We start from the raw sequence: 15,772 nt of genomic DNA on the forward strand, positions 1-15,772 counted from the left end.
TCAGTTAATTTATCTTACTAGAAAATGTATGGTCTAGTCAAGCACATTGCATTATGGGATATCATGTGTCCTGAAATTCTATGCATATTAAATACAGTATGCATCAAAAATGGGATTTTCCATGTATATGAATTTTTGTATTTTGTTACGGATTTTTATATTTTTAAGTGGTTGAAAAAGTTTAAGCTTTTAATATTTACAGTATTAATAAAATATTAGTATTTATTAATACTGTAATTTTTCTGTTGCTCTATAAAATAAGTTATACTTTTTACACACTACCAGTCAAAAGTTTTGAACAGTAAAATTTTTAATGTTTTTTTAAAGGAGTCCCTTCTGCTCACCAAGCCTGCATTTATTTGAAAAACAGTAAAAATTGTAAATATTTAAAATGACTGTTTTCTATTTGAATATATTTTAAAATGACATTTATTCTTGTGATCAAAGCTAAATTCTCAGCATCATTACTCTTCAGTGTCACACAATTCTTCAAAAATCAGTCTAATATGCTGATTTGCTGCTCAAGAAACATTTTTATTATTATTAATATTTAAAACAGTTGAGAATTTTTTTTCAGGATTCCTTCATAAATAGACATATCCAAAGATCAGCATTTATCTTAGATAAAAAGCTTTTTTTTATGATAGAAATGATTAAATTTATTTAGCAAGGATGCTTCAAATTGATCAAAGGTGATGATAAAGACATTTATAAATGTTACAAAAGATTTTTAAATTTTTATTCATCAAAGAAACCTAAAAAAAAAAAAATCTACTCAACTGTTTTCAACATAATAAAAATAAATGTTTTTTTAGCAGGAATTCAGAATATTAGAATGATTTCTGAAGGATTATGTAACATGTAATGATGCGAAGAATTCAGCTTTAAAATCACAGAAATAAATTACATTTTAAAATATATTGAAATAGAAAAGTTATTTTAAATAGTAAAAATATTTCAAAATTTTACTGTACTTTGGATCAAATAAATGCAGGCTTGGTGAGCAGAACATTAAAAAACTTTTGACTGGTAGTGTATATCTGTATTTTTATTTTAAAGTATAATAGTATTGTAGTAGTGTAATATAATTTAGTATTATAATAAACATTAAAGTTATTCCATTTTTCAAATAATTTGCACTGATGAATCAAGCACAGATGTGAATAAAGAATGTAAATAGTGTGAATTTCATTATCATGTTGACTTTAATAATATAATCTTTCAGACTATACAGGTTTTAATGACATATAGAACACATCATCTTACACTTCTGTTAATTCACTGACCTTCAGGATACAAAACAAGAGACAAAACGTCTCACTCGACACTCCACAGCTCTCCTTGGAGAGACAATATCTCCAGACCCTGCCTATGAGGATTTCAACTCGTGAATCTTGAGTTTCGCACTCGACTCTGGGTCGCCATGGTTACGCCTCCCAGTCGTCTTCCTCGTCCGCGGCTGATTGCTGTGGCGCTGGAAGGGGCGGGATCACATCTGACATCCTGGCGAACGCGCCGCCGGAGCTGGCAGGTGCTTCGGATGAGTCTCCGCCCGCTGGGCCCTTGCCAGAGATACCTGTCAAATATTCACAATGAAAAATGCATCAGGTGGGATGAAAGCACCAGGACTGAGGGACTAAAACGAAGGTTTCAAACGCACCTTTCCTGCGCAAGGCCAATTTGTTGAAAAGGTCAGACATCAGGTCGCCACCGCTTACTGCTGCCCCAACTGGAAGAAATATGATTGTTAGGTTGTACGATGGGAAAAATAACTACAATGATGCAATACATTAATCAAAAGTGACATTATAATGTCACAAAAGAATAAAAGTTCTATTTATCAAAGAATTCTGAAAAAATGTTTAATGAAAAATGATAAGCAGGGAATCGGCATATTAGAATGTTTTCTGAAGGATCATGAGACATTGAAGACTGGAGTAATGATGCTGAAAATTCAGCTTTGCATCACAGAAATGTATTACATTTTAAAACATATTCAAATAGAAAACAGTTTTTTTAAATTGCAATAATATTTCACATTATTACAGTCTTAATTTTTATGCAAAAAAAAGGCAGCTTTGGTCAGCATAAGAGAATTCTTTTATATACAATAAAAACGTTACCAAACCTAAGGTTTTGAATGCTGGCGTATATTATGCAAAAAGCATATGGATCACATTTATTGCCTTTTTTTTTATCTTTTTGCAGACTCCACAGCATCTGTCCTATTTAATTTAAAAATAAATAGCAGCTTGGATTTTTTGCTAAACATCTCCTTTTGTCTCCCTCAAAAGAAAGAAAACTAGTTTTTATGACTGCCTTTGTTGTTTTCTCCAGCAAACAGTGCATATTTCAGGAGAATAACAAGTAGCAAAGATTATTAAATAGCATTCTTTCAAAATTTAAAGGATAACTGTTGCCAAAATGCAACCTGGGCTGTTTTTTTTTTTTTTACTGTAAACGAGACAAACTTATATCTAAAAGCATAGTTACGACAAACGAGCCGTTTTTGAGATTGACCGTGATTTAGTTTTGTGGTCAGTGGCCAGTGAATGGGAGTACTAGGGGCATACATTTGAGCGCATCAAAATCGATATTTTTACAACACTAAGAAGGCTCGACACACCATGAAACTTTGTTCGAAGTATCGCCTGGGTCTCTACACATGAACTCCAGCATTGAGAACATTGTTTGTGTACACAGAGTTTACTAAAAAGACTTACACTGTTTGGGTTTCCGCTCGCAGCCATCTTGCCAGTCAAGAGGTGTTGATCTCCGAATGTGGACGAAATATTAGGCTTATATGAGGCTCTTTTTACAACTAGAAGTTTAATATTGTTTTTCACTTGCGACAAAACAATTAATTAGCCGTGCATTTATATGGAAATATGCTTTAGGAGCTATCCATCCTCGCATTCGGAGATCAACACCTCTTGACTGGCAAGACGGCTGCGAGCGGAAACTCAAACAGTGAAAGTGAGTTGTTCAAAACCTTTCTTTTTAGTAAACTGTGTGTACACGAACAATGTTCTCAATGCTGGAGTTCATGTGTAGAGACCCAGGCGATACTTCGAGCAAAGTGTCATGGTGTGTCGAGCCTTCTTAGTGTTGTAAAAATATCGATTTTGATGCGCTCAAATGTATGCCCCTAGTACTCCCATTCACCGGCCACTGACCACAAAACTAAATCACGGTCAATCTCAAAAACGGCTCGTTTGTCGTAATTATGCTTTTAGATATAAGTTTGTCTCGTTTACAGTAAAAAAAAAAACAGCCCAGGTTGCATTTTGGCAACAGTTATCCTTTAAGTGTGGCATTTACTCTCGCCCAAGTCCTAAATCATTAGTAATTACCTCTCAGAGATGGCAAATTCAAAAGACCACAAAGTTTATCCATTGATAATATATCAATGAAGAATTTGAAATATCTGAGACTTTGTGAGTCCACAGTCAGTCGATTTCAGAGCAAATGTCAAGCAGATTTAAAAAGGTTTAATAGGGCAGATTTAATGAAAGTAAATTTCTCTTTTGACCTTTCCAAATACCACAGCGCTCTTCCTTATATCAGCGATACTGAAACACAATGAATTCCTCTTGTTTTAAAAATGAATACTCTTGTACTCTTAATATGCTCATTTTGCTAAATAGCTGCATGTACATTTTTACATACAGTTGAGGTCAAAAGGATTCATAATTTGCAAAATGTTCATTATCTGACCAAAATAAGAAGGATAATACAAAATGCATGTTATGTTTTATTTAGCACTGACCTGAATGAGACGTTTCACATAAAAGACACTTACACAAGAGAAAATAATAGTTGAATTTATAAAAATGACCCCGTTTCAAAAGTTTATACCCCCTTGATTCTTAATACTGTGTTGTTACCTGAATGATCCACAGCTGTGTTTTTGTTTTTTGTTTTTTGACTGTATGATTTGAAATCTATCTTTTCACACATCTATCTTTTCAGATTCAAACACTCACTAATGCTCCAGAAGGAAAAAACATGCATTAAGAGCTGGGGGTGAAAACTTTTGAACAGAATGAAGAGGTGTACATTTTTCTTATTTTGCCTAAAAATCATTTTTTTTATTTAGTACTGCACTGCAGAAGCTACAGAAAGTATGTTTTCCAGAAGACAAAATAAGTTAAATTTACCCTGATCTTCAAATTCAATTTTTTTTCACTCCCTGGCTCTTAATGCATTGTTTTTTCCTTCTGGAGCATCAGTGAGTGTTTGAATCTTCTGTAATAGTTGCATATGAGTCCCTCAGTTGTCCTCAGTATGAAAAGATGGATCTCAAAATCATACAGTGTCGGAAAGGGTCCAGTGTCTCTACATACAGCTTTTTTATGCTTCCATTAGCAAACACTACTAACAAGTTTCTTACCCTAATAGCAGTTTAGCTAATGTTAACACCCTCTAATTGACCCTGTTTGACAGTATGTTTTTAGTGCAGAGTGTAAACACTGGTGATGTCTGACCTTGCTCTTGTTCCTTCTGTTTTTTCTTCTCCATCTTGCGCTCTTTTACATTGCGGAGGTTTGCTTTGCCGATACCGCCGGCGTTTCGGATTGACTCCAGCAGACTGGCTCGACCGTCTGACGGCTTTAACACCTCAGTAGGGGCTCCTTTTACCGTACCTGATACACAAAACCAAGAAAGAAAGTGGAAAATTAATTACTTCATTCAGCGAGTTCAACACTGATAATATTAAGAATGCTTTCTGAAGAATATGACATTGAAGACTGGAGAAATGTTGAAAATTCAGCTTTGCTTCAATGAAATAAATTACACTTTCAAATATATAACAGAAAACAATTATTTTAAGTGGTTATAATATTTCACAATATTACTGTTTTTAATGTATTTTTGATTAAATGAATGCAACCTTGGTGAGCAAAAACTGAATGATAGTGTATATGGACAAAAAAGATAATTCAATAATTTTGAAAATGAATTTTTTACCTGTGGAAGGGGCTTGACTTGATGTGGCATCAGTGCCGTCTGCTGTGATAGGTGGAGGTGGGGGTGGAGGGGGCGGAGCTGGAGAAGTTCCGGGAGGCGGGAGCGATACCCGAGTTGGCTCTGGCGGAGGAGGGGGTGGAGGAGGTGGAGGGGGCGGAGCCTCAAGCCTAAAATGAGAATCTTAAACAAAAACAAATCATTTAAATATCATTAAATGTTTTTTTATTTGTTTTGTTTACAAATAAAAAATTATTACGTTGTATTTTTCTAAATTCTAATTTTTTCTACATTTTTCTAAATCCAAGCCTGCATTTATTTGACTTGAAGTAAAGCAAAAAAACAGTAAAATTTTAAAATATTTTTACTATTTAAATTAAATGTTTTGTATTTGAACATATTTTAAAATGTAATTTATTTCCCTGATCAAAGCTAAATTTTCAGCATCCAGTCTTCGGTGTCACACGATCCTTCAGAAATCATTCTAATATGCTGATTTGCTGTTCTAAAAACATTTTTTATTATTATTATTATCAATATTTGAAACAGTGGAGTATATATTTTTTTCAGGATTCTTTGATGAATAGAAATTTATTTGAAATAAAAAGCGTTTGAAACATTATACACTATACCATTCCACTATACCATTAACATTATACACTATACCAGCTTGGAGTCAGTATATATATATATATATATATATATATATAAATTATAGAATATGTAGATATTAATACTTCTATTTAGCAAGGATGCTTTAAATTGATCAAAATTGATGATAAAGACATTTATAATGTTACAAAATATTTCTATTTAAATGCTGTTCTTCTGAACTTTCTATTCATCAAAGAAACCTTAAAAAAATTCTACCCAGCTGTTTTCAACAATAATAATAATAAAAAAAATGTTGATTTCTGTAGGATCATGTGACTGGAGTAATGATGCTAAAAATTCAGCTTTGAGATCGCAGGAATAAAACACATTTTAAAATACATTCAATAAAAAAAACAAAAAAAACCCAGTTATTTTAAATAGTAAAAATATTTCAAAATGTTACTGTTTTTGCTGTACTTCGGATCAAATAAATGCAGGCTTGGTGAGCAGAAGAGACTTCTTTAAAAAAAAAAAAAAAACATTAAAAAATGCTCCTGTTCAAAAACTTTTGACTAGTACTGTATATCACTATAAAATGTGATTTCTCAAAAAAAAAAAAAAAAAAAATCTGCCACAAATGAATGTTAATAATAATCCCACCAGATCCGCTAGATTCATCGTGCTCCGTGCCAAACGAAGGAAGTTCAGGGATGCTGTTGCTGGCAGGAACGGATGGTGCGAACCCTGGGCCGAGGTCAGCGCTGTACATGAGGTCATCCGCAATTCCAGGTAAGTCAGGCAGGTAAGACGGCACATCGATCTCTGGCACTTGCCCCAGATCTGGCACATAGAAATAATTCTCTGCAGTCTGAGAAGAAAGCATGAAAGACACATTAGCTGAGCTTGCATCCTGTTTTCAGCGCAATGCTTCATTATAGGCGTAATTGAAAGGCTCACCTGTCTCTCCAGCTGCTCTCTCTTGGTGATCGACAGCGGTGCATCAAACGGTTTATCTTCCTTTTCTGTCTCCAGCGTGGTGTGTGTTTTAGTCACAGCGCCCGCCAGAGGGTCGAGAAACACATATTTCTTATAGCTGAAAATACACAAACACATACAGCGATGATTATATGAGCGTTAATAAGGTTGCGTCGGCAGTGCCGCATTCAGTCAATATGTGTAGGTGTTTGTGTTCTCACAGGTTCTCTGTTGTGTTGAACAGCAATAAGGAGCTCACTGAGTTGACATTTCTCGGCAAACTTCCCAAACCCTCCTCTGTCTCATCCTCAGAGCGCTTCTTAGTGTTTACGCATACTGGCAAATACATCAGCTTCTCCTATAAAACACATTTATGGGTCATTTTATTAAACAGTTTTAACATACATTTGTGTTGATGGTTTTACAAGACTAGTGTTTAAAGTTGTGAAACTACAAAGAATTTCTTCTCCTCTTCCTCCTTATTTTTTCCTTTAAAAAAAAATATCAAAATATTAAAAATAAAAATAAAAATCTAAATAAAAACAAAAATCACAAATATCATGATTAACAATTTTTAAACGCTTATGTGGCTGATAAAATTGAGCCGAAAGCTGGTTTTCCCAATGAGTGAACTGTCCAATGGCATTTTTTTTAACTGAGCAAAACCTGCAAACGTTTTTTTTAAATAAAATTTAAGATTATATTTAACCATTTAAAATGACATTTAAAAATTATCTTAATTTACTATTTCATATAAATTAAATAAATTGTTTTAAATGTGTTATTTTTTCAATTTTAAAAATTATCTTTTGATTATTTTCACTACATTTTAAAACCTTAATTAAATAAACTTTTTTAAATATGTCTATTAATTTTATCTATTAATCAATTAAAAAAAAAAAATTAATTGTTAAATTGGTAATTCATTCCTTCATTTTATTTGTAAGTTTCACTGCTAGTCCTCCTACAGTAAAATCATGTTAACAGAGCAAATATTGTTACAATAGCAACTGTGTTACCATGATTTTTGGAAATAAAATAAAATAAAAAAACAAAAACACTTTTTAATTCAGAAATTAATAGACATTTAAAGATGTTTATTTACTTCATGTTTTAAATGTTGCTAAATAAAAAAATAAAACGAATAAAAAGAGGAGAGACATATGCATCTGTAGTTGCAGAGCTCACTTCCTCTCATTATGCAATTTTTTTAACAAAATGAGTCGTAGACACTTGAACGTGAGCAGAGAAATAAAGATAGCAGGAAAAGAAGTTAAAAGACAAATTACTAAATTTTTCACCTGTAGGGCCTTTTCATCCAGTGTGCGGAGTTTGCTCTGAACCTTAAAGCGAGGGCGCTTTTGGGAGGCGGGATCTACTGCACCAGTAAAGATGGACGAATATTCCTGAAGTTTTTCTGGCGCGGGGTATTTGGCACTGGAGAACACCTGCATAAACACATCAGACATACAGTTGAGGTCAAAAGTTTACATACCTTGCAGAATCTGCAAAATGTTAATTATTTTACCAAAATAAGAGGAATAATACATAATGCATGTTATTTTTTCTTAGTAAAAAGGAGTCCCTTGTTTGTCCTGAACAGTTAAACTCTCTGCTGTTCTTCAGAAAAATCCTATAGGACCCACAAATTCTTTGGTTTTTCAGCATTTTTGTGTATTTGAACCCTTTCCAACAATGACTGTATGACTTTGAGATCCATTTTTTCACACTGAGGACAACTGAAGGACTCATGCAACTATTACAGAAAGTTCAAACACTCACTGATGCATAAGAGAGAAAAACAATGCATTAAGAGCTGGGGGTGTAAACTTTTGAGTTTAACTGTTCAGGACAGACATAGGACTCATGAACAACTATCACAAAAAAAAACACAGCTGTGGATCATTCAGGTAACAACACAGTATTAAGAATCAAGTGTATGTAAACTTTTGAACAAAGGTCATTTTTATAAATTACTATTTTCTTCTCTTGTGGACGATATGTAAATGTCTTTTATGTGAAGCATCTAAAAATTTGTCTTAATTTTCTTAATGGGAAAAACATTTATTTTTTATTCAGGCAAATATAACCCAGACCTTCTTGAAAAGTTTTACCATTAGCTTATGTCCATCCTACAACTCATATTCATGCCCCAGGCATTTATTGCAGAATAAGTTTCTCTTCTGTGCTGTGTGACTGACTGTCAGTTTCTCTGTGTGTCTGAATCATCTGCATCACCTTTGTGGCTTTCTTGCTTCCTTTGATCTTCTGGACTCTGGCCTGAGCCAGTTTGATCCGGTCTGTGACGGACTGAAGATGTGCACGGTTCTTCTCCACGCTCTGAGACACCCTGTCAAAACCAAAGCGAGTCAAACTATAGCTGCAGAATACAGAACTTTTATCTGAAATTCAGACCTCTTTCGACTGATTTGTTGTTGATTAAAACTGTTTCACAATTAATCCAGTTTAAACCAGCATGTTTGATTGATGGTTAACTATTTCTACACATTATTTCATTTTTTAAATGTAAATTTTAATCTGTTCATGACCTTGAGAAATAAACGCATTCTGTTTTTCAGGTATTTCTGAGTGAATTAATCAAGGGATGTAATGTTGCAATTTTGTGTGTTTAATGTGCTAATAAGGTATAATGCATTGCTATTTTAGAACAGCATATTATTTCAGAAACACTTTAAAATATCTTATTTGTTAACATTAGTTAATGCATTACTTCGAACACAAAATAACAATGAACAATTTTTTCAGCATTTATTAATCTTTCTTAAGGTTAGTTAATAAAAATGTTCAAGTTCTTATTAATTCACAGTATATTAACCAATGTTAACAAACACAACATACAATTTTAATAATGTATTAGTAAGTTTTGACCTTTTTAACTTAATTTATATATACAATATAAATATTGTTCATGTTAACCATTGTTCATGTGACCATTATTTTTTTTATTTAACCAAGAAAATCACACTATTACATTCTCTTCTTCCACAAAGACTTGGTAAGATTTTTTTGAAAGAAATTATAATATTTTTATTTTACTATTATTTTTAAAAGTGACAGTAAAGATATTTCTATGGAAGCCCATTTCCACCGCTTAAGAAAAATAATTTCGTGATTTTCGTGATTTAAAATCATAATTACAGTACAAAAAGTTTAAAGACAAAAATTTGAAATTATATGACTTCAAGTCATAAAAAGTCATAATAAATAATAAAAAAATCTAAACTATGAGATAAAGTCATAATTTTAAGATAAAAAGTATTTTTTTCTTTACTTTAAAACTTGGTCCTCCAAACTGTTTTAAGCCAAATTATTTGTTTTAGAATGGCCCCCTTTTATCATTAGACTACTATTCTGTGATTATTTCGAACTTTCGACTTTTTATCTCATAATTATAACTTAAGTCATAATTTCGACTTTTTATCTTGTATTTATTACCCAAGTCAATTTCAACTTTTTATCTCATAATTACGACTTAGGTATGTCATAATTTTGACTTTTAGTCATCATTTTGACTTTTTATCTCATAATTTACACTTTTTATCTTTTAATTATGACTAAGGTATGTAATATCTAAAAAAATGTATCTCGTAATTAATACTTAAGTCATAATTTCGACTTTAAAAAGTAATTTTTGACTTTTCTCTCTCATAACTTAAATTTAGTAAGTCATAATTTAGATTTTCTCTCATAATTTCCACTCTTTATTTTGTAATTATGACTTAGGTATGTAATAATTGCAACTTTTTATCTAGTAATTAATGACTTTTTAAGTCATAATTATGACTTTTTAGTTCCATAATGATGACTTAAGAATGTCATAATTTCGACTTAATCATAATTTCGACTTTTCATCTCATGATAATGACTTTTGGCTCAGTAAGTCATAATTTCGACTTTTTAAGGCTTTTTAATATTTCTTTCATGCATTTCTAAAGGATCATGTGTCACTAAAGACTGGAGTAATGATGCTGAAAATTCAGCTTTGTATCACAGGAATAAATTACATTTTAACATATATTCAAATAGAAAACAGTTGTTTCAAATTGTAATAATATTTCACAATTTTACTGTTTTAGTGTATTTTTAATCAAATAAATGCAGCCTTGGTGAGCATAGTTGTGACAGCTGAGCTCAGCTGTGAAGCAAACTTTTCCAAACATCATGCTGAATAATGGTGTACTGCAGCACATTAGCAGATGAAACTGCACGTACACTGTGACCTTGGTGGCTCTACACCAATGCCATTTGTCTTGGCTGGATGTTATAATGCTTTTTTATTACACCTATTGAAAGCCATCTGTGTGTTCACTGTGTATCTCTTTCGTTTGTCCATTCTACACTGTTTCTGTGGATAAACATTGCAAATGGGGAAAAAAAGATCCCTTGATTGCAGAAGGCAGCTACAGTATGCCAGCCTGAAAACATCAACAAAATGCAGCGGGAATGAGAGCGTAATTGTGCATGTGTACAGTCCTATCATCACCACTGAGTCAGTGTGCTCTTCTGTAGCCTATGGCACTACACGCTGTCTGAAAAGACCCTCCATTAGAAACGGGGGGAAAAATGACAGAAGAATGACGGGGGGGAAGGAGAGGCTTAATGGAGCTGACCTAGAAACGCACTGCTTCACCACACACACACACACACACACACACACACACAAATATGTTCCCTGGACCCCTACGTGCCATGTTGTCATGGTAACGCTGTGGATGGTTTTCCAGCCTGTTCAGCTGGAATTAGCATATTTGAGCACTTACTCCCTCACAACTGCATCTCATGCAAAACACACACCTTTCATTGTGTTCCTCTCCTTTGTTATTTTGACACGGTCTAATCATGCTCTCTCCATTAATAGCCATGCGCAACAATAAGGATGGCCCAGGGCTGGTGTGAGGGGGTTTTGGGCCAGTGGACTGAGCTGGCACTTACCTTAAAAGACCAGTGCTGTGTCATCATGTTTGTTGATCATGTAAACTACCAGTCAAAAGTTTTTGAACAGTAAGATTTTTAATGTTTTTAAAGAAGTCTCTTCTGCTCAGCAAGCCTGCATTTATTTGATTCAAAGTACAGCAAAAAACAGTAACATTTTTACTATTTAAAATAATAGTTTTTTATTTGAATATATTTTAAAGTGTAATATATTCCTGAATTTTAGCATCATTACTCCAGTCACATGATCCTTCAGAAATCATTCTAATTTTCTGATTTGTTGCTCAAAAAACATTTATTATTATGATTATGTTGAAAATAGCTAAGTATAATTTTTCAGGTTTCTTTGATGAACAGAAAGCTCAGATAAACAGCATTTATCTGCAATAGAAATCTTTTGTAACATTATAAATATCATCACTTTTGATCAATTAATTTCTATAATTTCCAAGCTTTTGAATGGCATAGTGCATAATGTTACAAAAGCTTTTTATTTAAGATAAATGCTGATTTTTGGATCTCTCTATTCATCAAAGAATCTTGAAAAAATGTACTTAACTATTTTAAATATTGATAATAATAATAATTAATGTTTCTTGAACACTGAAGACTGGAGTAATGATGCTGAAAATTTAGCTTTGATCACAGGAATAAATTACATTTTAAAATATATTCAAATATAAAGCAGTTATTTTAAATAGTAAAAATGCTTCAGAATATTACTGCTGTATTTTGGAACAAATAAATGCAGGCTTGGTGAGCAGAAGAGACATTAAAACATTAAAAATCTTTACAAACTTTTGACTGGTAGTGTACATGTATGTTTATGCTGTGTACACATAAATATTTGCTATGCATTATGCAGTGAAACTGTGTTAACTCTAACAATTTAAATATTGTTTGGGACAGATATGATTTTTAAATTGTTACTTTAAAATAGTTAACAAAATGATCTTATGCTCATCAAGGGTGCATTTATTTGATAAAAAATACAGTTAAAATAGTAATATTTTTACAATTTTAAATACCTGTTTTTCTATTTTAATGTATTTGAATATGTAATATATTTCCCTGATCTTCTCCAATCTTCAGTTTCACATGATCCTTCAGAAATCATTCTAGAATGCTGATTTGTTGCTTAAGAAACATTTATTGCAATGAAACATTTTAAAGAACAGGTTTTATTTGAAACAAAAATCTTTTTTAAAATAATAAATATTTTACTGCTGCATTTGATCAATTTATGCATCTTCGCTAAATTAATTAAATATGTTAAAATAAATGTATTTTCAGCAACATATATGCCAAAAAATGGTTTTCATAAAAATCTATCTATATATGAATGGGCATCTCAAAAAGTAACCCTCATATATGTGACCCTGGACCACAAAACCAGTCATAAATATCAGGGGTATATTTGTAGCAATAGCCAACAATACATTAAATGGGTTAAAATTATCGATTTTTCTTTTATGCCAAAAATCATTAGGGTATTAAGGATAAACATATTTTGTAAATTTCCTACCAGAAATATATCAAAAATTAATTTTTGATTAGTAATATGCACTGCTAAGAACTTCATTTGGACAACTTTAAAAGCGATTTTCTTTATATTTAGATTTTTTGCACCCTCACATTCCAGATTTTCAAATAGTTGCATTTCAGGCCAAATATAGTCCTATCCTAACAAACCATACATCAATGGAAATTGAAATGGAATTCCAAAAAATTGACCCTCATGACTTCTTTTGTGGTCCAGGCCAGGTCACATATATAGTGTTTGCATGAACTGCTATATTATTGCTTTTACATCTCTAATCTACACAAAAGCACTCTGCAGTAAAAAAAAGTGTGTATAACTGTGTGCTTACCTAGCAAAGATGTCTGTTGATATCGTTTCCAGGTACTGTAATGCATCAGTGATCTGATGCACAGCCTCTTCTCTCCTCAGATCCGGCTGGATGAGCGGTACAGAGTACACCTGTCCCTCCAGGTAACGTTTCTGAGTCATCCTACACACATACACACACACAAACACAAATCAAAGAATCATTCAATCTGTATAAGCAAAATGTCAAATATGAAGCCTTAAGTCAGTTTCAATTATCTAATGTGACAATTTGTTAAAGTAGTAGCTGAACATATATGTGGTGAGTTATACCTATGCCATTCAAATGCATTGCACTGAAGGTGGCAACACACATAGGCTACAATTAAAGGAGTAGTTCATTTTCAAAACAGATAATGTACTCACCCCCTTGTCATCCAAGATGTTCATGTCTTTCTTTCTTCAGTCGTAAGGAAATTATGTTTTTTGAAGAAAACATTTCAGGATTTCTCTCCATATAAATGGACTTCTATGGTGCCCGCGAGTTTGAACTTCCAAAATGCAGCTTCAAAGGGCTCTAAACGATCACAGCTGAGGAAAAAGGGTCTTATCTAGCTAAACGATTGGTTATTTTCTAAAAAAAATTACAATTTATATACTTTTTAACCTCAAATGATCGTCTTGTCTAGCTCTGTGTGTACTCTGCGTAGAGATTAAAAAGTATATAAATTGTAAATGTTTTTAGAAAATAACTATATACTTCTTCCTCAGCTGGGATCATTTAGAGCCCTTTGAAGCTGCATTTAAACTGCATTTTGTAAGTTCAAACTCGGGGGCACCATAGAAGTCCATTATATGGAGAAAACTTGAAATGTTTTCCTCAAAAAAAAAACTGAACTGAAGAAAGAAAGATGTGAACATCTTGGATGACAAGGTGGTGAATACATTATCTGTAACTTTTTGTTCTGAAAGTGAACTACTCCTTTATGGACACTGTGCAAATTTCATATCCACTGGGATTTGTTTTATGCCCTCTGTCATCACAGATACATGGCTCACGTACAGTATCTAGATCCAATCTAGCAGACTCTAATCTAATACAGCAGAATGAAACACTGATCCAGTCTAAACAGAGGCTTAACCGAATGACAGTCACATGATGACTCGCACACGAGTCGGATAAAGTTAAATAAACACTGTTGTGTTGTGTGCCGCAATGCAAACACTTTAATAAAGGAGTATAATACGGATATGACAGTTATCTGAAACAAATCAGTTGATTACGACATTTTCGATTGATATACACAACGCGATCATCCTGCTATCTCCGGTGGAGAAAACACAGCAGTCAGAAACTCAAATGGATACCCATTGAATAAAATTGAAATATCGCTACTAAAATGAAAAGGAAACACCTTACCTGACCATTTATATGTCAAAAGCACAAACGTTTAGCAGCTTGAAGGCGCTCAGTCTTTCAGGATCAAAACTTCCGCACTCTGAGATCACGTGACGCCTGACGTCGGCGCGTAACAGGAGCAAAAAAGGAAAAACGTAATAATAAATAATAAAATAAATAAATAATAGATTTTATTTTAAAATAAATAAATAATAAAAACAACACAAAAAGATATACTTATAAAAATGTAAGTATAAAAACATACTTATCTACATATCGATATTTTAGGGATTATTAAAATGCTTATTAAACTTCTATTAAAATGCTAAAAATGTATGAGACAAACTGTTTTAAGCATTTTATTGTTGTTAATATAATTTATCACGATGCATGTCCTCGTGTATTTTTCTGTAGTTTCGTGTGGGCCACAAGAAAAATAAAATAATTATGAATATAAACAGCTTTCGAAAGTCACTTGTCTTTGTGTTGTATATTCTATGTAGTGTATGTATGCGAAAATTCTACAGAATTAGTTCTACAGAATTACCAAAAAACACGTTTAAATATAACTAATATATATTAATTAAATTATATATTTAAGTATATAAATTTTAGATGTTTATTAAGATCCTTTTATTATCTATTGAAACCCATAATAATATTTAAAACATTAAAAAAATATTTAAAATATCAATTAAATTTCAACTTATGAAAATGATATTGAAATGATTTTTGTATTTTTCCATTGTTGTTTGTAAAAGCATCTTATTGATTCTTTTTTTAAAAAAGTGCAGTTAAAAAATATTTACTTTATATTTTCTTTACAAATTAGGAAACTTTATGTAAAAAATGTGTCCTGCATTTTTCATGTCACTTCCAAAAAAGTGTATGTTTTAGTGCATTGGCTGAGAAGGATTTTAACTACACCCCTACATTTATAATCAAGAAATAAGTGCCACTGTCTCTCTCATAGCTACAAGGTGCGAGTAGATAGGCCCCATCATTTTGAGGTTTATCTGATCAAAATCTGAAAATCTTTTTTTCTGCAATTAAGC

The 15,772-nt window shown here is 32.3% G+C and overlaps 1 protein-coding gene across 1 annotated transcript; it reads right to left on the bottom strand.

Annotated features, from left to right (window-relative positions):
• Positions 1–71: 71 nt before the first annotated feature.
• wash1 (WAS protein family homolog 1) lies at positions 72–14,839 on the bottom strand. The gene is made up of 11 exons (XM_073850637.1): positions 14,739–14,839; positions 13,362–13,502; positions 8,776–8,887; positions 7,839–7,985; positions 6,759–6,895; positions 6,520–6,655; positions 6,223–6,430; positions 4,972–5,151; positions 4,488–4,646; positions 1,661–1,729; positions 72–1,576 (listed from the first exon to the last, which is right to left on the bottom strand). Exons 1-11 carry the CDS (start codon positions 14,744–14,746, stop codon positions 1,428–1,430), a joined length of 1,446 nt encoding a protein of 481 aa, XP_073706738.1. The 5' UTR covers positions 14,747–14,839; the 3' UTR covers positions 72–1,427.
• Between the last annotated feature and the right edge of the window lie 933 nt (positions 14,840–15,772).

This window comes from Garra rufa, chromosome 11, assembly GCF_049309525.1.
Source record: "Garra rufa chromosome 11, GarRuf1.0, whole genome shotgun sequence".
NCBI classification, from domain to species: domain Eukaryota; kingdom Metazoa; phylum Chordata; class Actinopteri; order Cypriniformes; family Cyprinidae; genus Garra; species Garra rufa.